The sequence below is a fragment of the Passer domesticus genome, chromosome 8 (genome assembly GCF_036417665.1).
Source record: "Passer domesticus isolate bPasDom1 chromosome 8, bPasDom1.hap1, whole genome shotgun sequence".
NCBI lineage: Eukaryota > Metazoa > Chordata > Aves > Passeriformes > Passeridae > Passer > Passer domesticus.
The window spans coordinates 37,500,928-37,522,922 of record NC_087481.1 but is presented as its reverse complement, the minus strand read 5'-3'; the positions used below and the strand labels follow the sequence as shown (position 1 = coordinate 37,522,922).

At 41.8% G+C, this 21,995-nt stretch overlaps 1 protein-coding gene and 1 long non-coding RNA gene across 4 annotated transcripts in view; one reads left to right on the top strand and one right to left on the bottom strand.

Annotated features, from left to right (window-relative positions):
* Positions 1-3,660, top strand: part of ADK (adenosine kinase) — a 266,929-nt gene extending 263,269 nt beyond the window's left edge. For all 3 annotated transcript variants that reach the window (XM_064430468.1, XM_064430466.1, XM_064430467.1), the window contains exon 11: positions 2,486-3,660. In XM_064430468.1, coding sequence (XP_064286538.1) covers positions 2,486-2,610 — 125 coding nt within the window. In that variant the 3' untranslated portion in view covers positions 2,611-3,660. The remainder of the gene's footprint in view (positions 1-2,485) is intronic.
* LOC135306469 (uncharacterized) lies at positions 1,300-21,558 on the bottom strand. The gene is made up of 3 exons (XR_010367286.1): positions 21,305-21,558; positions 7,790-7,869; positions 1,300-1,437 (listed from the first exon to the last, which is right to left on the bottom strand). It is a non-coding gene; the product is annotated as an uncharacterized LOC135306469 (long non-coding RNA).
* Positions 21,559-21,995: the final 437 nt, after the last annotated feature.

Here is a 21,995-nt window from a genome sequence, read left to right as displayed (position 1 = left end):
GACAGTGTCAGTCTAGTTGGTATTGAAAAGTAATTCATGTTTTATAGTCCTTTGCTCTGTGGATTTTCTCATCTTCATGTATGTTTGATGCCTTGATCATAAATGTAGAGGGTAGTTGTTCTTTCTTGTATAAACCTCTCTCTCTGAATTCATGCTCTGCACAAAACCTAGCCCCATGTTTGCCTTTGGAGACCTGCCCAGTGCATCTTCATACTTACTGAGTCAGAAATGGACTGTCTTAACAGCCTCATTTTACATATGGTTACAACTTTCTCTCAAGTTTTAACCACCCAGAAGCACACTGGCAAGCTCCTGCCTCCCAGGCAGTTTAAATTTAATGATTGACACCCTCCACATATCCAAGAAAGTTTCTCCTAAGAATGCATGTTAATTTAATGGAGAGCAGACCATTTTCATCTTGTTATTCAGAAACGATCTGATTTCTGCCAGGCATGCTGTTTGAATTTCTCAACTGTTACCCAACTATTGCAGCTGGACCATCCTGCCACAGTTGTGTTGTCTGTCATCCCTGACTGCCATCAGTGATAGCACTCACAGCACAATTTCTTCCTGTTTCAGATTCTTTTCTTTGTATATTGATAACTCTTGTCTTCTCTGCTTGTGCTTATGCACTTACCTTTTGTTGGTGAATGAGTCATTTTTTTCCCAGCTAGTGTCAGTCAATATCTGTGAAATTCCAGCCAATACATAGTTCTCTATAAAAGTATTGATGTCAGAAACATATGAGTTTTCTCCTTTTTTAAGTAATCTGCTTACTCTCTATAGCCTCCCTGTTCCAATGAAAAGTGTTTGATTTATACATTTTGCAGTTTCAAACTCTTCTCCAATTTGGTGCAGTTTAGAGAAAACTGTGTATCAGTTAGGCTTCTTTTCACTATCAGTCATGACCAAGAAGCCAAGATAGATATTGGTAATTGATGGAAACAGGTATATTAATCTAACCTTATTTTTCTTGTTTCACATGATATTTAATCTCCAAAGAGAAGACATCATTGCATAGGATGAAATATTTTTATTATCTTCAGAGATTATGCTGTAGCATATCACAAAATGAAATATTTAGAAGCAGAGCACAGGTTAAGTGACAGCATCACAGTACGATGTGGAACCTTTTCCCAATTGTAAACCAGATGAACAGAGAAAGTGAATATGAAAGCAAGCTAGCAAAACATATCAGCTTAGAATCAAAATTTGTAATATGTCAAAAGTTGGTACTTATGAGTTTTACACAGTACTTAGCAGAGACATGGTTTCAAGACTACATTTGTACTGTCAAGGCACAAAGCCTGAGCATGACAGAAACTTGAAATGGTGGATGAAATCTTTAAAAAGAACATCTTTCAGCTTGCTAGAATTCTGATTTTCTTGGGCAAGTCTCACTTTCCTTCTGTGATTGGACAAGGAAGAGAGATACATCTGAAACATATTAAAAACAGGATAAAAGTGAATAAAATATTATCTCTAGAATGAGAGTGGAGTTTTAAATTATAAGATACTAAGTTTACTTCTCACATCTTGAAAGCCTCTTCCAAATTTAAAATACATATTTCACCTCTGCCATAAGTTCTGTCATGCTTTTGATCACAATAGCTTCAGCCAAGACAAAATGCTTCAGAAATGAGGGACTCAATCCATAAAATTTCTGCTGCTGCTTGTACTAAACTTCTCCAAGTGCCTTTTTAGGACTGCCTACCTCTGTTCATTTAGGAGGTGCTCAGGTTTTCAAAGCACTCAGCTCCCAGTGATTGCTGAGTTTCCAGGCTGTGCAGGCTGTGGCAGCTGAAGCCACGGTTGTGTGCCCTGATTCTGAGAGGCACCTGGCTCTCTGCAAAGTTTGCTGTTCAGGGGTGTATCTGCACATGCTCAGGGGTACCTACTGTTGCTGAAGTTTTAGATTAGTTTTAGATTAAATGTCCATTATAAAAGGCAAGAGATGTCATCTAGCTTTCTTCATCAGATAAAAATTTTTCACCTTCTTTGCACTGTGAGAACCTGTAACTCTGAATATAATGTTTCTCTATTACGTGTTTTCTCTTTTTTGGAGAAAAGCTTGCACACAGTTGTGTTGGGGCTGTAGCTGTAGCCAGTAAGAACAGAAGGAACTCTCTTCAGCAGGGAAAACTTCTTCTTTGTTTTTGAAATATTCTTTGAGAAATCAGGGGTTTTCTCTATAAAGAAGAGAGCAGGAATTCTGCTAAAATAATTTTGAGAACACTAATAATGATCAGTCTTGATAATCTTTAATTTACTGGAAGCTACCAAATGGAGACTTCATGAAGAAATAGCAGCACCACCACTCCAGCCCTGCAGTTCACTCAAGAGCAATTCTCAATTGAAACTGGCCAGGCTGCAGGGGCACATACAGGCCAGTAGCTCAGTGCTTTGCCCTGTAACAAACTGATACACTCAAAAAACTAATGTGACCATTTTCTTCCTTCTCTTTCTCTCCCGCTGTGTCCCATAGGCTTTCTGTCCCAGCTCGTCTACGACCGGCCGGTGACTGAGTGCATCCGGGCTGGACATTACGCAGCCAGCGTCATTATCAAGCGCTCAGGCTGCACCTTCCCAGAGAAGCCTGACTTCCACTGATAGTGGTGAATTGGAGGGATCAAGAGTAACTTCTGTGTTGCCATGGGATTGCTGCCTAAATTTTTCCTCCTTCCCTTTCCTTACCTTTCCAATACCTGCATCAACGCTTCTGTACTTCTGTTCATTGTATTCTAAACAAAATGTATATTTCTATGGTGTTTTCCATTTCATACATCTACCACGTCTCAGTAGTCTTAACTTTTGGGAACAGTGCTAAGTGAAGCTTATTATCTCATCCATCAGGAAAAAGTGTTCTATTTACACAGTTTCCAACAAGTCCCATTTAAATGACACTGCTAATTAACACCATTAAAATACTTCTGTTGAATTATCTAGTTTATATCCAGCTGTGGCCAAATCCTATTCAACTTATGTGAAATCAACAGACCTGACTTTATTCATAACTTAACCTTATAAACAGGGAGTTGTTCTATCTATCTAATAGAGTCAGACCTGTGTAAAGAGTGGTGTTAACGTCCCAATAATTTCCATACATATTGGTGTGTACAAGATCTGGCCATCAGATAGTCCAGCTTCCATGAAAGTACATCACTGTTTTGTCAGTAATTTAAAGACCTGATCAACAGTTGTGATATCTTGCATTCAGCCATCTTGCACTGATGGCAGTAGCTTTGGGTCTGGCCACTTTTATCTCTCAGTACATCTCTAGGTCTATAGGTACAGTCACTTTTATCTGTCAGGTGAGCTAGCAGATAGGTACTTTCAGTGATTTCAGGGCAGATGCATGAGTTGGTGATGAAAATAAACATACAGATAGGTCCTATCTCCTCCATGTGTGTTTTCTAGAGGCTGCATTAAGGTACACATAATGAAAATGAGGTACAGAAATATTTATGCAGGATATATTGACAGGACATGCCAAATGGAATCTCTGAAACGCACATTTTTAAACTTTTAATTTACTTTGGATAATTAAGCAATATGGTGGATTTTGTTTGTATTTACAGTATTCAAAAAGGTGATCTGACACTGCATTCATTACTTTGCTATGTAATTTGATACTGATAAATAAAAAATTGTCATACAGTATCTCCTGGTTTTGTTGTTGTATGTGTCTGTCTTTTTTCTTTGTATCCTGCTGAAATGGGAACAAGACATGGGTGCTTAACCCACAGTGCCTGCTAAATCTCAATGTTTTATACATGACTTTCAGTGTCCAGGTGGGTGTTCATGGGTGATCTCAGCAGTAAGGAAGAGAAGGAACATCAAATTTGTGTTTGTACCACAGAAGAGATGAAAAATTAAAGGCTGATATTCACCATAGAATGTTAAGTCAGTGCAGGGTTCACACTTTACTGCCCAGGATGGAACAAAGGACACACAGAGATTGAATGCTGTTATTGCTGTTTATCTATTGCAAAGAGCTTGGGGAGGAATCAAGGCTGAGATTCCAATCCCCTTGTTGGTCACCGTCCTGTCTGACACATTGGACAACAGGCTCTGTCATCTTGGAGATCACCTGGTGTGGGATTCCTGCAGGTGCATCAACCAGCGACTTCTGCAGCTGCTCACGGGTGCATGGAACTGCGGCACCGAGCACGGGCACGGCGCGGTGAGTCCTCCCTTCTGCAGGGCCTCTGGCTCACACTGGCTACCTGAGAAAGCTCCATGCACAGCCCTTGTCTCTCTGCCAACGGGTACAGCTCTGTGCAAGTAAGACTGCTCTGGTTTCATCATAGTGCCACCCTCAAAAGAGCTTCAGGCTGTACATTTCTCATGTTCTAGCATAGGTGAGAGGAAGAGAAATTGATATGTTGCAGTGAAAATAGAATGGCAAACAAAACTAAACGTTTGCAATGTGCATGGTCTTCAGGCTTTATGGATTGATTAGAAGAATGTGATTTTTTTTTACATCTCATAGTTAATTTCTAATTTCTTAACTTGATGTATCCATGTGATATGTTTTAATCAAGAAAAACTGACAGGCTGAAGATGGATGTGTTGCAGTCCCTGCTTTTAATATATGGTCACATATGCCACACCACTCTTACTGCATGAATTTGCCTGTCAGTAAGGAAAACCCCAATGGTTTGATGGTTGAATTTGCTGTTCCTCTTGCTTTATGTCCATGACACTTCCCATTCCTTTTTGAAACATCTTTACCAATGTCCTGGCCTGATAATTATGGCTGATTTAAGATGAATATAAATATGTAAACATTGTTTATTTTACCAAAGAAACTACAAGACACTTGTATACTGTGAAAAGGAGGATATGTAAAGGCAAGTAGTCATAACATTGTGGAGACTCTTTCTCCTTTCCTTCCTTCCTTCCTTCCTTCCTTCCTTCCTTCCTTCCTTCCTTCCTTCCTTCCTTCCTGCCTTCCTGCCTTCCTGCCTTCCTGCCTTCCTGCCTTCCCCTTCCCGCCTTCCCTCTCACCTTCCTCTATTCCCTGTTTTCAGTTCAGGATGTAAGAGAGTCAAGTCAGAGGTTCTGTTCTGAGCTTTTCCGCTGATCTGTTCAATGAGCTTGGGCTCCTGACATTTGGCTTTGAGTGTCAACTACAAAGTATGATTTGAAGCCAGTGGGAGCAGCTGTGGAATAAACTACTACCCCATTCATAGAAGGGCATCAGAGTCTGACCTCCTCTATTTAGCCATTCATTATTTCTCCAATATCTGTCAATGGATATTTTTGGATGTTATATAGATACTTAGAAACATATTGCTAAATCATGCTAAATAATTTCAGGTTGTGCTGTCAGATTGCCTGATGATTTCATTCTGGAATTTTTGCAGGATCTGTATTCCTTTCCTGCTTCTTGCTGAAGGGGGGGTTTATCTATATAATGGAACATGTTGTCACCCTTCATATTCTCTGTCACAAATAGTCTACCTCTTTCTTCCAGCTTATTCCACACAGAGGTGTGTTAGAAAACTGGGCTTTCTGAAAAACATCATTGAAAGAGCTGTCTGCCAGTGATGTGTGCCACTTCTCAAATCCCAGATGGGATAACAGAAGTGTCTCTGTCACTGAACTTCAGCCATTATTCAAACACAGAATTTTACCTGGGTTACTGTCAGGAAAACAAATATTGGAAATCCACTTCCCACTAGCCAACAGCCAAAGCATCCCTCACTTGTATAAAACTTTCCTTTTGCTGGAAATAGAACTGCATCTCCTGAGCCCAGCATTGGGCATTTTAAGCTTGTTTTAATACCAGGTGTGTAGCAATGCTGCTCAGACTAACAGGCAAGGAAACAGGCCCAGTATTCTGAAAGCCAGATGCTAAATAGCTGGACAGAATGATGAGCTGGGACTCAGGAAATAAAGGCTGTGCTTCTGTTTCTGCAGGTGAGCCACTGTGTAACTTTGGGCAAATCACTTTCCTCTCTCAATCTCTTTCTATATGTAAGATGATAAACTCAATTAGATGGTAAACTTGAGAACTGAAAGTGGTAAGAATAATTCAAGTAGGGCAGTATCAGCCACATCTCTGCCTGTGTTCATTGCTGGTTTTGTGAATATTTGAATGCTCTGTTTTGTGTGTGAACTAAGGTAGGGCTATTTGCTTACCCTTGAAAAATAGTGCTAACTCTTACTACTTGTGTGAGGGTTAAGATAGGAGAGGCGAAGGAGGGGAAAGGGGAAGTAAAAAGCTTTACTTATATGAAAGTGAAATAAAATATGCTACATGAAAATGACAATAGGAATGCACACTGTTTTAAGATGACAAGTCTGGGAACAATCTTTAATTTAAAGGGTCTTATCCACAGTTTTCATAAAGAAATGTTAATTAAAAGTGTGATGACATGTTTGGGATTTAAAGGAAATCATTCTGCAAAGGATTTATAGCAATCACAGCTCCAGAGCATTAGGATTACAGATCCTTGTGCTGTTCCTTTTCAGTGATCATGTGATTGGCCTGCTGTTAAATATAGCTCCCATTTAGCGAATTGAGACAGGCATGGGAAAGGTAGGGAGAGTTTCCCTTTAACCAGCGGGATTTCAGAGGTGTTGGAGATTATACAATTCATTAGTTTTTACATAAGATCAAAGGGAAAGAGGAAGTCTTAATTTGGGCACCAACTGCTACTGTCTGAAAGTCTTGCAGATTAACTGAGGAGAGAACATGTGCAGTGCTAACTGCTTGTGTTAGAGCATGAGACTATTGTTTTATATCTCCCTAACTCATTGTTCTCTTCCCAGAGATAATTCTCACACTTAAGACCTTCAGAGATAGTTATGTCTATTGTGAATAGTTCAGCAACCAGCTGGCTCAGAGGTTATTGCCTAAGCATCTTTCCCTTGGTCTAATCCCCTGCAAGGTTTTTTTTCTGGGCAGTGCTATTAATCTAAAATGACTGCTAACTGACTCCTGTGTCAAACATTATTCATTATGTGCTTTAAATGCTTCCTGCAGAGGCCAAAATAAATTTTGCTTTTTTAAAAGCGGACCACAAGGAGTGCCTATGTAGGATATTTGCTAAAAGATTAGACTCAAAATGGCAGTTTAGATGAGGAGGGGAAAAAATTGTCTTCAAAACAAAGCTCCATAATTTACTAGGCACTTACAAAATGGACAAACCTCAGTCACTAAAATTCACTTTTCATACAGAATTATCTATAAGTTGCTCCTGTGAAATAAAACAACCTTGCAGGGCAGGAGAAATACTTTTATGAAGACATGGAATAAGTGACCTTTTTTTGAAAATGAAGACCAAACAAGCAAAATTCTTAAAAACCAGTAATTCTTTTGTGTCTGGGGTTTTTTTCAGGTGTCACTGGTGTTGGCATAAAGCATGAGGGTTTTTTTGTGTCAGTGACACTGACGAGCCTTGCATGTGTAATGGCAGGGTGGGAAGAGAGACGGATAGATTTGAATAGCAATAAGGTGGGTTTTCTTCCAGTGTGAAAAGAGCACGGGATTCATGTGTGCTGAGATGAAGTATAGCCTTGCTGCACAGTGCAAATATTTAATGCTGTTCTAACTACCCCCTGGTTATTGGAGTGTGACAGTTAATAGCTGTCAGCTGCCAAATGCAAAAGTTAAAAAATGAAGCCAAGTCAAACTCAAAACCTGCAAATCATAAATGTGCTGTAGCTTAGCAGGCAGATCATCTCCGAAGTTTAGAGTCGTGTCGACCTGAGCTGCCTCTCAAGTGAGAGAAGGATCGAGTGCATCTGTCTTCAGGTCCTCACTTTACCAGGTACTCACAGGCAAGTTTTGGCTGGGCTTTCTGCCTCCCAAGGCCCTGGCACTCCAGAGTGACATTTGTAAAGGAGGTTGGGTAAGGGCTGTAATGAAGAAAAGCAAAGCATTGTCATTATTCTGGATCAAATATCTCAAGTCAGTGGTGCAGTGTAAATGCATTAAAAAATGGAAGAGCTCCTAAACTGAGTGTGAGAGAAATTGTGTGCTTAGAAAGCCTCCCTGTCTGTGGTGCCATGGAGATGGTAACATTGGTGTAAAATATTGCCCTAAAAGAAGCATTACTGTGGAATAATAACAGCATATGAGAGAATATTTCAAGAAAAGTTCAGCTTGAAAATCACCTCTCATTCTACCTATTATTTTTCTTATCCATGCTACAAGTAAGACTTCACTGTACTTAAAAATTGCTCTACTTGGAGCATACCTATTTTTTGGGTCCCTGGGAATAGTTACATTTCCTCATCCCCTCTATATTTGCTGGCTGTTCCTCTGTGGTGATAATTACCAAATGTATGTGATTAGAAGGCTGTGCTGCTCTGGCTACATAGTGTTCCTCCAGAGAACAAGGCAGAGTTCAAACACACCTCCTGCCCCAGTTAGCTTTATAAAAAGAGTAGGTTTGGGGTTTTTTAAGAGGTGAGGCAGTTACTAATCACAATAGCTTTTTTCAAAAAAATAGATTGTTGTTAGTCTGTGGATCAGTGAATTATAAATTAAATTTTTTACTTTAGTATTCATTTTCAGAGATATTATTTATTTTGGGGTCTATTAATGGCACTCAAATAACTTGCAGAATTTCCAGGGTTCTTCTATCAGCCTCACACGGACAGACCTATTTTAGTCTGGCCTGTCCTAAAGCATAGCCAGCTGCTGTGGCTGTCTTGCAGGGTAAGGACAAAGCTTCCCTATTTGTCTCCCAAGGTCAGTACAATAACAAACACATTTTATGTCTGATAGTAAAAAGCATTTGTCAGTGCGACTTTTGCATTCTGTAAATGGTGACAGATTTCACAAGATGAACACTCTGGATTTAGGGAAGGCTGTGCTCCAGATACAGAATGTTTTGCATGTAACGTGAATATGTACGTAATATATTTCATTGCCTGAAATTAGCAGTAAAACAGCCTTTTGAGACTTGATGTTTATTATGCACCACAATGTTTCAGGACAAAGCAAGAAACAAGATTTTAGCACATAACCCAGCAAATTCAGCTTGGGAAAGGAAGAAATTAATTTGGAATGACTTGTCATAGTGTGTTTACTATAGAAATTTATGCGAGCTCAGAAGTTAGCCCTTCTACCCTGCAGCAGCAGCAGCAGCAGCTTAAATTGGGCCATGGGAGTGTCATGGAATAGAAAGTTATTTGGGTTTCCCTGAGGCTCAGAGTTCTGCCCTAAGAAAGCTTTGCATATTGTTGTTTCAAAGAAAAAAGATAATTGTGGTGTGCTTGGGTATTAACTTGCACACTATCAGCTGCAGCTTTGCAGTTTCTGTTGACATACAGAAGCACTGTGTCATCCTGGGCATGACAGATCTGCTCACCTCTTCCTGACACAGTGTTTGCTTGGCCCTCTTCATCCTGCCTACAAAGTCATAAGGCGTATGCTTTATTTATTCTAGATGAGGAACTTTTTCCTAATGACCTCATTTTTCTAAAAGGGATAAAGATGGGCCAGTGGGGAGGACATCTCCTCTGTATCACAGGAGAGAAAATCTGAGAAAATCATCTTCCCTGAAGACTCACTCACTCTTTGATGAACTGAGGACAGAAGAACTGGCCTGTGCTAAAAAGGCCAGTGAGATTTCTAACAATCCATTGTTTCTTATGTCTCTTCCTATATTTCACACCGTAGTGAGAAATCAACTCTCTTACATCAGCAGGGAGCCCTGGGACTGGCCTCTTTGATTTAATTTGCTTTAATTCTTGTTCTTTAATTTACCATGGATATAACCTGCCCATCCCAATGCCGTGATACTGAGTGGGAGCAGAGCACAGGGCATTTGCCATTGCAGCCCCAATCACAGAGTTGTGCAGCTGTTGGGTGGCACACAGGGCAGAAAGGCTCACAAGGGGCTTGGTTTGCTTCCCCTCAAACATCACTGGCAAGAAGAAAACAGACTCAAATGCCTGTTGCCTCTCAATTCTGCTCATTTCACAATTCTGTTTGGCTGCCCCTTTCCTTCCAAATCCTAGCTGTGAATACTCAACTTTAAAAGGAAAGTGCTGTGGAAGGGGCCTTCATGCAGGACTCCCACCGGCTGCTACTCCTGCTGAAATAAAAAGATTGCAAGAAGCAAGAATTTGAATGAAGGACAAACGTCACATATGCTGTGTGCTCTGGAGGACAAATGCTGCATACAAAATATGTTTAATTGCTGAGTTAATTATCCCACTAAAGTCTAAATGTTGGTTTTTGGCACTCCCCCCCCTCCCCTCAGTTGTTTACTTTTATCAGTTAGAAAATAAAAAATCAATGTCATGAAAAACATAATTATATTCCTACTAATCTGGAGTGTTTTCTCATTTGAGTACTGCAGTCTGATGCATTTTATCACTTTCCATCAGATTATAGCAGTGGAAATTGCCAGCTGAAAGCTATGGCTTGAGAGCAAAAAGGTGGAATAAGCAAACCCACCCCAAAGCCATGTGCCTTGCCAATCAAATCTTATTCCTAATGACAAAGCTTCTGTGATTTCCTTTTTGACAATACATGAATAGCTAGTGAATAATTGGTTCAACAGGAGCTTCATTACAGTCCAAAAGAGAAAGCAGGATATTTCATGTGAATAATTTGGAATGATTGGTAAAGATGAGCCATTATTATAGGATTGCCTTCTGCTTCACAGTCAGAAACATGCAGCCTCTTCCTTGTTGAAGTATGAAAGCATTTTGTAAATAGTTCTGGGTACTCCCAAGTGGTGGATGATCTTGCTACTCAGTGAAATGACTTTTTGCTTGTTACTGTTTATGGATTAAACACACTCATTCTTTACACAAATGGAACGTAATTGAGCTTTGTCTGGAGAGCGCAGCTGTGGACACATCCTCCCACTCTCAGAGCAGGCTTTGGTGTAAGCTTTGGGTGCTTCTCCTCCACTGCAGCACACAGGGTGGTGATGCTGGCCTGCAGAAACCCAGGCCCTGTGCCTGTGTCTTGGCTTCCCCCACCACACTGTGCTGTCCAGTCTGGGCTGGAGAGGACAAACAAGTGAAGAGCCTCAGGCTGCCCTCAAGGACTCTGCCACTACGGTCTTCCAGCTGGGTAAAAGCAATATAGAAAACTCAGCCTGGCCAGCAGAGTGAGTATTGGCCAGCAGAGTGACCTGAGGGCATTCAGCAGAGTGGATGAGCCTGTGTCAGTCACCTGCCTCTCTGACCTGCTCCCTCACCCCAGCTCCCCTACCCTGAACCCCACAAAGCAGGGCAGGGCTGTCCAGCAGGGTTCTACCAAGTAAACCATGCAGATACTCACACCACACTCCTGTCAAGGTGGGGAAAGACAAAGGGAGCAAAGATGAGCTTTCAGGAATTTCAGCCCTGGGACTGGGTGCTGACATCCTGTAAACACAGGCCTTTGTTTTGAATTGCACCTCTGGACTCCCTCCCTTGTGACAAGAGCCCAATCCTGCCAGCTCCAATATTTCTGACGGGAGCAAATAAACATTGTGGCCTTGCTTGGGGTTTTCATATGCTCCTAGATTTGCCCTATGGCATCCTAAACTCTGCATATACCTCAGATTTTAACAACCCCCCATTTTTTAAAATGAAGGGCCAGTTAATATCTTTACCCTGCAATAAAAGATGCTTCACTTCAATGAAAAATCATTCAGTCACTATGGAAGCCCCTAAATTGAGTTGCCTGACTCCATCCTTCTTGGATGAACGTGTTCTCAACATGGGAAACTCAGCAGTGGAGCAGCTGTCTCCTTGTCTGTACTCCTGAGAATAATAAAGCTTTCTCCGGTACATAATCCCAAGACATCATCTGTGAAGCTTTTAAACAGTCAGTGAATACATTAAAATATCACTTTAAAGATAACCTCATAAGGTCATTCAGTCTTGAGGCAGTGCTTTGTTAGTGATGCACAGTGTTGGGGTGGAGGAGTTCAGAGTTTCTTGCTGAGTCCTTTTTAGGCTGAGTCAAAGAGGGCCTCGAGAAGTACCAGTAAGGTTCTCAGTACCCCCAAGGAAACAATCCCACATCCCAGCTGGCCCTTTCCTCAGAGGTTCAGCAGTCTGTGCCACAGCAGGACCATGGTATGAAGGCAGGTCTCAAGGAGAACATATTGGGGGAGCATCTGGTGAGAGTGTCCATATGTGTGCCAGTGGACACACCATGCCCTCCTGCTCTGGCCTCTGCCTGTTTTGACAGGAGCCAAAAACCAGGGAAATGATTTTTCACCCAGTGTACCCACTATAGTGCAGCGCAGTTATGCTGATGTACAGAGACATACGCTACCTGCCAGAATCTGGCTAATTCCTGCCAAATTCATGACTGTAATAAATAACAACAGCAATGTTGAACATGATCCTACTCCTCTAGGCAGTGAATAAAACAGCCTTCCCAAATCAGAGGCTGTGGCCCGATGTCAAGTGGCTGCAACCCAGCCAACTGAGAGCAGCTGAGGAGGCTACGTACACCAGAGGAGATTCACTGCAGGGTAACTCACAGAGGGGAAGCAGCTTTCATCTGCTGGGAGTGCCCATTTGCATGGATAACAGTTAATGTGAGCTGTCCCTTTACCAGGCTAAGGCTCCTCACCCCATGTGTGCTTCAAATGGGAAGCACCACATTCTTCCTGCAGGACTGAGAAGCTCCAGAGGGTCCAGAGCCTAGGCAGACCATTCTCTGCAGGTTTTGAGATTACAGGCAATGCCCATGTTCATTTCCATATCCTTTCAGCCTGCTTTTTAAGACATTTACCCCATCTCTTTCTGTTTTTACAGGTCTTCAGGTAGCTGTTCAGCCAAGTGTGTATTGCTGGCATTAAATAGCCCTGCCTGAGATAGGAACTCGTAGCATCAGGATTGATATGTGAAAAACATCAACAAATTCAGGACATGCAACAACAGTGAGCAGGATTTCTGTGAACAGTTTGGCCATTCATTAACAAAAAGAAAATATTTGTCATCACTTTCCCCCAGAATGTTTTTACAATGGCAGCTGCTACCTGAGCTGGTATTTGTGTTGCTGAGCAAGTGAGCAGCATCCTAAGGAAATAAACACACAGGCAGGTGTGCAACCATGCTCATTTGCTGCTTTTTGAGGGCAGGAGAAGGGTGATGTAATTAGCAGACACATGTTTAAATTTTTAATTAAGAGTTTTAATGGATTATTCACTGCCTACCAGAACACACATGCTCTTACTTTCTCACTTTTTCAGTCTGGGTTCCTAAGGAAACCAGGCTTAGTCAGTCATGCTGCCTGCCTGCCAGCCAGCCTTCCTTCCTAATCAGTGTTGAACTCTTTCGGGTTCATGGCAGGCAAACACCACTTTTCTGGCAAAATCATGACTGCATCACAACACAGTGGTAGGAAAAGGTCTGAGCAGCTGCTGCAGAGTGTAGCACTAGGCACAATTAGAGATTCAGCCCAGGAATAAGGCTGAATCTCCAGCAGAATCAACAGGGGCAGAGGGAGGAAGGCATGAGAGGAAAGAATGGGAAGAAGAAAAGAAGATTCTGATGGGTTGACCACAGCTTCCTGAGATCCCCTCTGTCTTACTTACTGTTCAAAGAGCAATTTCTGAACATTTTTTTTTTTAGTCTCATGCCACTTGCTGGGGCAGTGATACTCTTTATGGCACCTGTGTGATACAAGTTCCAATGTTGAGTGGAAGGGCACAAAACTGAAAGACCTGCTGGACTCCAAGAGTTCTAAGTGCCACTGATCTCACAATTTATTTTCTTCTGCTTGTGAATTGATAGCATTATTTCCAGGACACGTCTATACTTTGTATATAGAAAGGCTGGAGGTCTAAGAAAAAGAGTTCCCAAAGTGTCCAGGCCAGAGTTCTTATCCCTGGGACAGTGGAAACAATGTAAGACTATTCATTTTCTCCTTCCATGGTTCAGTATCATTAGTGGTAGCTTTGATTCCTGGTTGAATCCACCATTTCTGCTCTTCTGTGAAGATAAATGGGTTAACATTTTTGCTGAGATCATCAGTCTTTAAAAGCTGTGGGGATTTTGAGAGGAACAGGCTGTCAGGTAGCAGCAAGAGCTGGCTGTCTGCAAGGAAAGGTGAGCTGGAAGCTGAGCACACCAAGGGCCAGCAGTGCAGGGCTCTCAGCAGTCCCACAGCTCCCAGTGGGCCAAGCAGGGCAGCTCCATGCAGGGAGCAAGCAGCAGGCACAGCCCTGGGAACAGCAGGCAGGTTCCTGGTGAGAAGGCAGGTCTGAGACCAGGCTGGATTCAGCTCCAGGTCAGGGTCTAGGTCCAGAGCAATGGGTCCAAAGGCAGGGACAGGCTCCTGCAACACAGCAGGAGCTTTAGCTCAGATGGGGCCTGATGGAAGAGGCTTGGCTTAAAAGCAAGTCCTGTAGGAAGTGGCATCAGCTCTGGCTGTGTCCAAGGACAGCAAAGGAGTGGGGCAGCTCTCAGCCCTGCAAGCTCCAGGCTGGCCCTGAGCCCAGGCAGCCGAGCAGCCAGGAGGGGACCTGCTCTCAGGTTTGCCCTTGCTGAAGCATGGAATGAGTCAGAAAGTTGCTTTGTGGTGTGGAATGGTCCCTGATGGCTTTAAATCCCATATTTTTCCCTTTTGGATTTAGGCTTGCCAGGTGTAATTGCTGCTTGTTGCCTGGTGGTCTGGCAAATGATTTTTCCAAACCTATGGGGTCTGACAAAATCATGAGGCTACTCAGCACCTGCTGGTGAGCCTTCTGGTGGATATGGGATGGAGAGCACCCTGTGTTTGTGCTTGATGTGAGATGGATGACCACCTGGGGAGTCCAACTGCAGAGTCATCAATATTAAAGCACAGAAGCTAATCAGCAAGAAAGAAAGCACATTGTTACAGCCAAAAACAAAAATTAAAAATAGGAAAACAAAAAAGAAAAAAACCCCAAACTAAACACCAAGCTCTTTCTGTACGTGCCCAGTTTAAATGGGGAAAGTGATTCCACTTCACTCAGGCAACCCCTGTGCCCTCAAGGCTACACTAACACACCTGGCAGCTGGACTGGGGTCTTACTTGGGACCTGATCTCTCAGACAGTCCCAGCACAGTATAAAAAAACCTGGCAGAGAACTCCTAGCACCACAATGCAAGAATATTCTTGTCCCATAATTGGGATCTGCATATTTGTCTTGATTGTTTTGCTGTAAAATACCTCAGTGAAACTCCAAAGGATATATCTGACACCTATAGCTGACAGACCTTTTCTACACCATTTACCAAAGCAATGTTTTGTGTGCCTTCTGTTCTGTTTGCTAGGAGAATTATCCATGCATTAACACAGTATACAATCACTTTCATTTTCATTGCTGTTGCACTCTCAGCTCGTGGGTGAGGTTGTTTATTAATTCCTTGCCCCTGAGATGTCTGGAGGTAACACTTTGTTCTGCACTGGCCCTGTCCTGCCAGCCTGCACTGAGCTGTGGACAGGAGGGTTCCTCCTGTTTGCCCCATTCTGGGATGGCCAAGGGAGGGATGAGTGCTCCACCTGGGCTATTGGTTGATATCAGAGGTTCTGCTTAAATTCCAGGGCACCACAGGTGCCTAAAGGCCTCCCCCACAGTGGTGTCCCTCCGTCAGGGCTGCTGTTTGGAGGGAGGCAGAGAGTCTCTCATTCAGACTCGGTGAAAGGTGCTTTTACACTGCAGCCAAACAAGACCCAGCCTGAATCTGGCTGGAGAAACAATCTTGGAGCCTTAGGATCTGTCCCCGTCCCCCAAATCCCTTTGTGGATAAAGCATTGAACACAAATGCTGTAGGAGCAGAGAGAAATCACTGGTGTTGTGACTCTTCTCAACTTGCTTAGAGAACACAACTGGGATCTTAAACCTGTTACTGCACGTTTTGCTGGTAATCTGCTTTGTTTAGTTTGTTTACATTATTTTAATAGCCTATATGTAAACCACATATCATTGCACCAAAAATATGTGTGCATATGCATGTATGAGCATGTCTCTACAATTTTATAGAGATATGAAGTCATTTGGTTTTTAATATAAAAGTTGTCTTAGATTTTTACATGTAGTGCCAGCTTTTCAAGGTCCTGTCTTAAAATAATTATATTTATGTAGGAATAAGATTGCATTAGACTTATAGGAGAATTTTAAAACCAAAATACAACATAGAATTGAAAATATAAGATACATTTTGCCTTCTTCTGTCAATTTAAAAACCTATAAAATAGAAAAAAATTTGAAACATAAAAAAATAAACAAGCTACAAAACCCACCAAAAAATAAAACCACAACCCAAATGAACAAACACCAAACTTGAAAATCAGCAGCTGGTAGGGGAGAAAAAAAACTTCTTCCAGGCTTCCTTTCTACAGGAAAGCATATATCAAGGGCTGAAAGATAATAGGAATATTTGGCTGGAGTTCAGGCTGGTTCTAATAATGGTTCTTTCAAAAGACTATTTGAATTCTTATAGCCAAAAATATTTGCCAGTCTTTATCCATGTGAAATGTTATAAATCAAAAGGCATTGGATATTGTAAAAAGTCCTGAAAGTATATAGATGAGTTTTCCTCTGAGCATCCCAAATCCTGGAAATGTCACATACCCTTTAATTCACCCTTGCTAGCACCTTCCATGGAATATTGCCTTCATGGGAACCATTCACATACTCAGATATTTGCAGTGGCATTTTTGTGCGTGGAAAACTCTTGCGAAATGTAAGGTTTTCTTTTCCCTGGCAGTGCAATATGCAAATACACTCCACTGATGCACAACTGAGCCCACTTAGTGCAGCTTATCATACTGAAATAGCCTCATCAGTGCAAACACCCAGCATCCTCTTACCCAGGCTGTAATAAGATCTCAATGACACATACACGGGTTTGTAGGATCAGATTATTTTTTGTGCAACGTTAAAGTCCTGCTCTATCTGGCAGGCCAATATATGGCACTTCTCGTGACTTGTAGTTACCAAGAAAACTTGAAGACACAAAGCATCTCTCTGGGAGAGCATTAACAACCCTGAGCAGTCTCAGCTGGAGCACCTCCACCAGCACAGCCCATCCTGGCTCAGCCCTGGCTGTGTGGCAGGAGCTCAGCTGCAGCCACACCTGTGCCTGGCCATGGGAGCTGTGTTTCCAGGCCCCAGCCCACAGCAGCTCTGCAGCTTGGCCCTGACTTTGGCCCTGCCAAGGATCACTGGAGCCAGTACAGACCCTGCCAGGCCTGGCCTGGGACCTGCCTCATCACCACAGACTTGCCTGGTGAGTTTGATTTTGGGTAAAATATCGGGGTCTGCCCTTCCCTGCTCCCTTGCTGCCAGTCCTGGGATACCCTTTAGCTCCTGGGGTGCAGGGAGCTGCTCCCTGACATAGTACCAACCTCTCGTGGCCAGCAACAAGAGAATGAAACTAAGGGATGAGTTACAAGCTCAGAAAAGGTTGTTAATAAGGGAGTAATCTGTGTCTCAACACCCTTGCCACTATTAGAATGGGCCACATGAAGGATTCTTTCTGGTGTGTCTCAGATTCTGCTCCAGCAGTATGAAATATAGATCATTAATTAATTAGAAACAATTCAGTTGTATGATCATAAGATTGTTTTTCTTTCCATGAATGGATGTCACTCGTCTGTCTCTGTCACGAGTGCTCATATTTGTCTCTTGGGAGGGTTAACTCTGTCTAGCCATAGGAAATAATAATCCTGCCTGCTTAAATACAGCCATAGGGCTGTCCACGTAACAGAGAAGCCTTGTACCTGGAACAGTGACGGGCTGCTCTGCCCAGCAGTGCACCAGGGGACCAGGGTGGGCAGAAGCACAGGCTGGAGGCCTGGGGAACCTGCCAGCTCAGCTCTTATGGAGTCCTTCTGATGCCCCTCAGCTGAGCTGCACACCACACACCCCTCCCTGTTTGCTGAACTGGCAAGGACTGCTCTGCTCCACTGTAATTCTTCCTAAGAGGAGACAGACTTTGGGCACTGGCAGACACCTGTCTGTCTTGAAGTATGTGCATAGTATGGAGTGAAAATTTTCTGGACTTGTGCTGAAGAGAGTTTTATCAGAGGGTTCTGGTGCTTCTTGGTGTGGTGGGGAATGATTTTATTTCTTCACTGGGTATTTTGTGAACTGTCACATCTTTTGGTCTTAAAGAAAACTTTTCTAAGCCTCATCAGTTCACAATGCAGTCTTGAAAAATATAAGTTGCTCCTGAAATCAATTGTTTCTGAAATCCATGTGTATTTTGCAATGTTTAAAAGCTTCTTTCCCCTCACACCTGGAGAAGATGAATTTAAAAGCCAAGCAAACACATACCCTTGCAGCTCCCCCAAGGTCAACATGTAGTCATTCAACTCAAGCAGTCAGTCCTGCCTGTAAAGAGCAACACACTTTAATATTGCTAGACTCATAATGGAGATCACAGTGGTGTCAGTTCTCAAATCAAAGAGAAATAAAAGTTCATGTTTCTGTCCCAAGAGAAGGCAACTGGATTTGAAGGGTTGTCAGTCTGGAAGTTTCAAGCACAAACATGTACATGTGCCTGCAAAGCCAGTCTTCTGGATGTATGAATAACCTTTCTCTAGACAGGATAGTGTGGCATAAAACCCTCTAAATGGCAGTCTTTGGCACTACTGAATGTGGTGTTAAAAACTGTTAAAAGTTAAAAACTGTTTCAAAACAGAAAGTTGCTACAGGTTGCCTAATTGGTAACTAGTGAGGACTATGCAAATTGCTTACCCAAGATAACCATTTGCAGTAAACACTAAGAAGAACTGATTTAGGATGATAATTAAGGTTGCTATGACTTGAAACACATTAGAGAAAGATTTAGACTGAGCATCAAGAAAAAATACCAGAAAGCTGCAAGGTGTGTATTCCATGAAATGTTGGGAATGTATTGAGGGAGCCTCCACCCATGTCACTTTAAGGTAGCTCACTGAGAAAAGGACACAAATGAGTTACATGTTTGTTCTGGGCTTTCGTTTGCACATCATCTTTAAATTTAAGCTCTGGAGAACACATTTTAAGGAGAGGTCCAGATGAAAGAAATTAAGTTTACCAAGCTTTCCTCATTTGGATCTATGTTCTCTGCTTCTTCTCTATGACCCTATGGTTGGAGCACTTATGGAACTAAGTCTTCACCCCACAACAAGTCACTTCTTTCTTCTTACTTTCTTTCAAAAAGGAAGGAAAAAAATCAGAGACATTGTGAAGAGATTTTTAACTAGATAAAATAAAGGAAGTTTCAAACTGAAGTAGGTCCTTCTGTTTAAACAGTAGTTAATGCTGTTACTGATTAGAATCACAGTAGTGCCTAGACGTCTTAGCTGAGATGGGGGGGTGAGGGATAATGTCACTTTCTTTATACTCTAGATCAAAAAGACAGCCCAAGGAGGCATTTCTGTCTCTGTATGATAGAAGATGAAACTCAGGGAGGTTAAGTGACTGCCTTACTGATAGGCAGCCTGTAACAAAGACAGAAAATGAAGCCAAAGCTTCTGGGTTTCAGTTTGGTGCTTCATTCCAAACTCTTTCCCTCTGCCGGGGAGGTTTGTTAGGGTAGGACTCCAAAAAGGTTTGCTGTTGTTTCACCAGTGCATTTCTGCCTGTGCAAAGCAGGAACTACAGTGCTTGGAACAGGCAGGCTTTGTGGCATGAACTGGAGCCAGTTAACGGAGCTGGCTGTGGGTTAATTCTTTATGAAATGAGATTGTTGTTCATGTGTGTCATGCAACTGCACTCAAGAGACCTGATTTTGATTGCTTGTATTACCAGCTGGGAAGTCAGAAGTTTGTAATTTTAGAAGCAAAAGGAGAAATGTAATTTCCTGGACTTATAGATGATTTTTTTAAAAGCAATTATCCAATGTCTATAGAGTCAACATGTAAACTCGGTGTTAATTCTTTTCTAAGAGGTTAATTGTTATAAGAAGAAAGAAGCTCATATGCAGCAATTGAAATTGAGTGGGTTCATCACTATATTCAGAACCCCACTCCCAAGCTGAACATCTTCTCTCTAATAATCCTCAGCATTTATACAGACAGGAGCATTTCTGAGCTTTGCCAAGAGCCAGGCTAATATCTTTCCTATTTTACAAACAAGAAAACTGTAGCAAGGAGTTTTCAGCACGTCTAGATCCAATGCCATGCCTTTAAAACTCAAAAGATCCTGCTGCCCGTATTGTATTTCATCTCTTCACCCACATTATTTCCCATTAGACTATTTGTCTCTGATAGTTTGGGATAGCTGTAGATTTACAGCCAAGGAAAGATTGAAAAAAATAAGACAAGTGAATCTCTTAAAGAAACAAAGGACTGGTAGGCTTATTTTCTGTCCTTTCTGAAATATAGACATTCATTTTTCCTGGATCTAGTAATGATGGAATTATTTTTCTTATATTCCTGAATAGTCCCAATTTACATAACTCTTCAACTCTACTTATGTTTTAATTTTAACCAAATTGCAGCACTGAATTAAAAAGTCAACTTTTGCTAATAAAAGCATAAAGTTTATCGTGGGCACTTATTCTTTAATATGCTGCCTGAATTAATAAAGAGAATTTCTAGTTTATCATTTAAATGGTATTTCAAATTCTACCACACCCAATTCTCAGTATAAGGAGACCTCTAGTAGAATCAATAATTTGATAATATCTTTTAAAAAATCCAAACAGGCCAGCAAGCCTCAAAATAGAAAATGCATATGTCCAATGCAAATAATTTCCCACTTGCTTATTCACTTTTACTATTAATTGAAAGGTCTCCAATGCTTCTTGGCATTTGCAATGATAGCATTTGTGAGCAAGTTAGTTTTATGATGTAATGTGGGAATTTATTACATATATTTGTAGATTCCTTTTCTGTTAGGTAATTCACTATTTGCTTTCTTTTTGATTCTTTTATGTATCCCTTGCTTCCCAGAAAGAGCACTGGGGCCACAGATGAGCTCTTTATTTAACTTCAAATTATTTTAATTTAGTCCAGAGTTTCCAAAGATTAATTATTTGGTGTGCTCTACTTCAGATTGCTTCATTTGCAGGAAATTAATGTTCAGCATTACTTGGAAGTGAAGGAAAACGAACGGGTCATTTATAACAGCCTGTCATTAATACCATACACATATTTTTCTATTCCTCGTGACGGGGATTTTAAATCAGCCATACAAAATTAAGCCCAAACATGCAAACACTTAAGGTATGATAGTCAGCTCCTCATTTCTTATAAGATTTGGGATTATTCCCTGAAGCAAGGTGTGTAAATTCATAATTGCACACGTGAATATCTAAACATCCCCACTAAAAACTTCCAGATTACTCAGCTGCAGTCACACATCTTGTTCAGACCACAGCAAAGCTGAGAGTTGATGGAGGTTCCTGGGCAGGTACCCACCTTCACTCCCAGAGTGTCTCTTCAGGCATGATGACATCTGCAGTCACTCTCTGACCCGATGCAGTTCAGCTCACACTCTTTTAATGGCCGGTCATTTCCAGCGCGTCTGAAAAGTTCTGTGCACCCTCTGTGGGGCTGTTTGTGTGTGGGTGACAAGCCAGGGGATGACTCACTGGATGCAAGTTAAGCATCCAGCTCCTGTCGAAAAACAATAAGAGTTGATTAACTCCCAGCTGAGCTTTTGAAAATATCCAACTTTGCTCTTAGGCCACCCTTCAGCTGAAGATAATGCGTAGAGAATGCTACTAGTTGCAGTGGAGCAGAATATTCATCTTAGTTATTAGCTCAGGCAGCATGATATCTCACTTAGCAGCAATAAGCTGTGTTAAAAAAAAATAAAAAAAAATCTGGCAGCCCAGAATTAACAGAGTGGGTGAAATACTGTGAGGAGAGAGAGAGGCAGTGGTGGATGTTACAGAAAGACACAGGGTCTGATTATCCAGGCGTTGAGAGGGATAGAGGAAAAAAAAGAGGGGATGTTCTGCAGCTTAATTAATGGAAAGAGGCTTGTGCATCTGACAGCAGCCCCTCTGCAAGGTGAATTCTTTCATAAAGAGCCTCATTCATGAGTTGCCAAGACATCCACAACCTATTCTTGAATTCACACAAAAATTAAAAGAAAAACAACTGA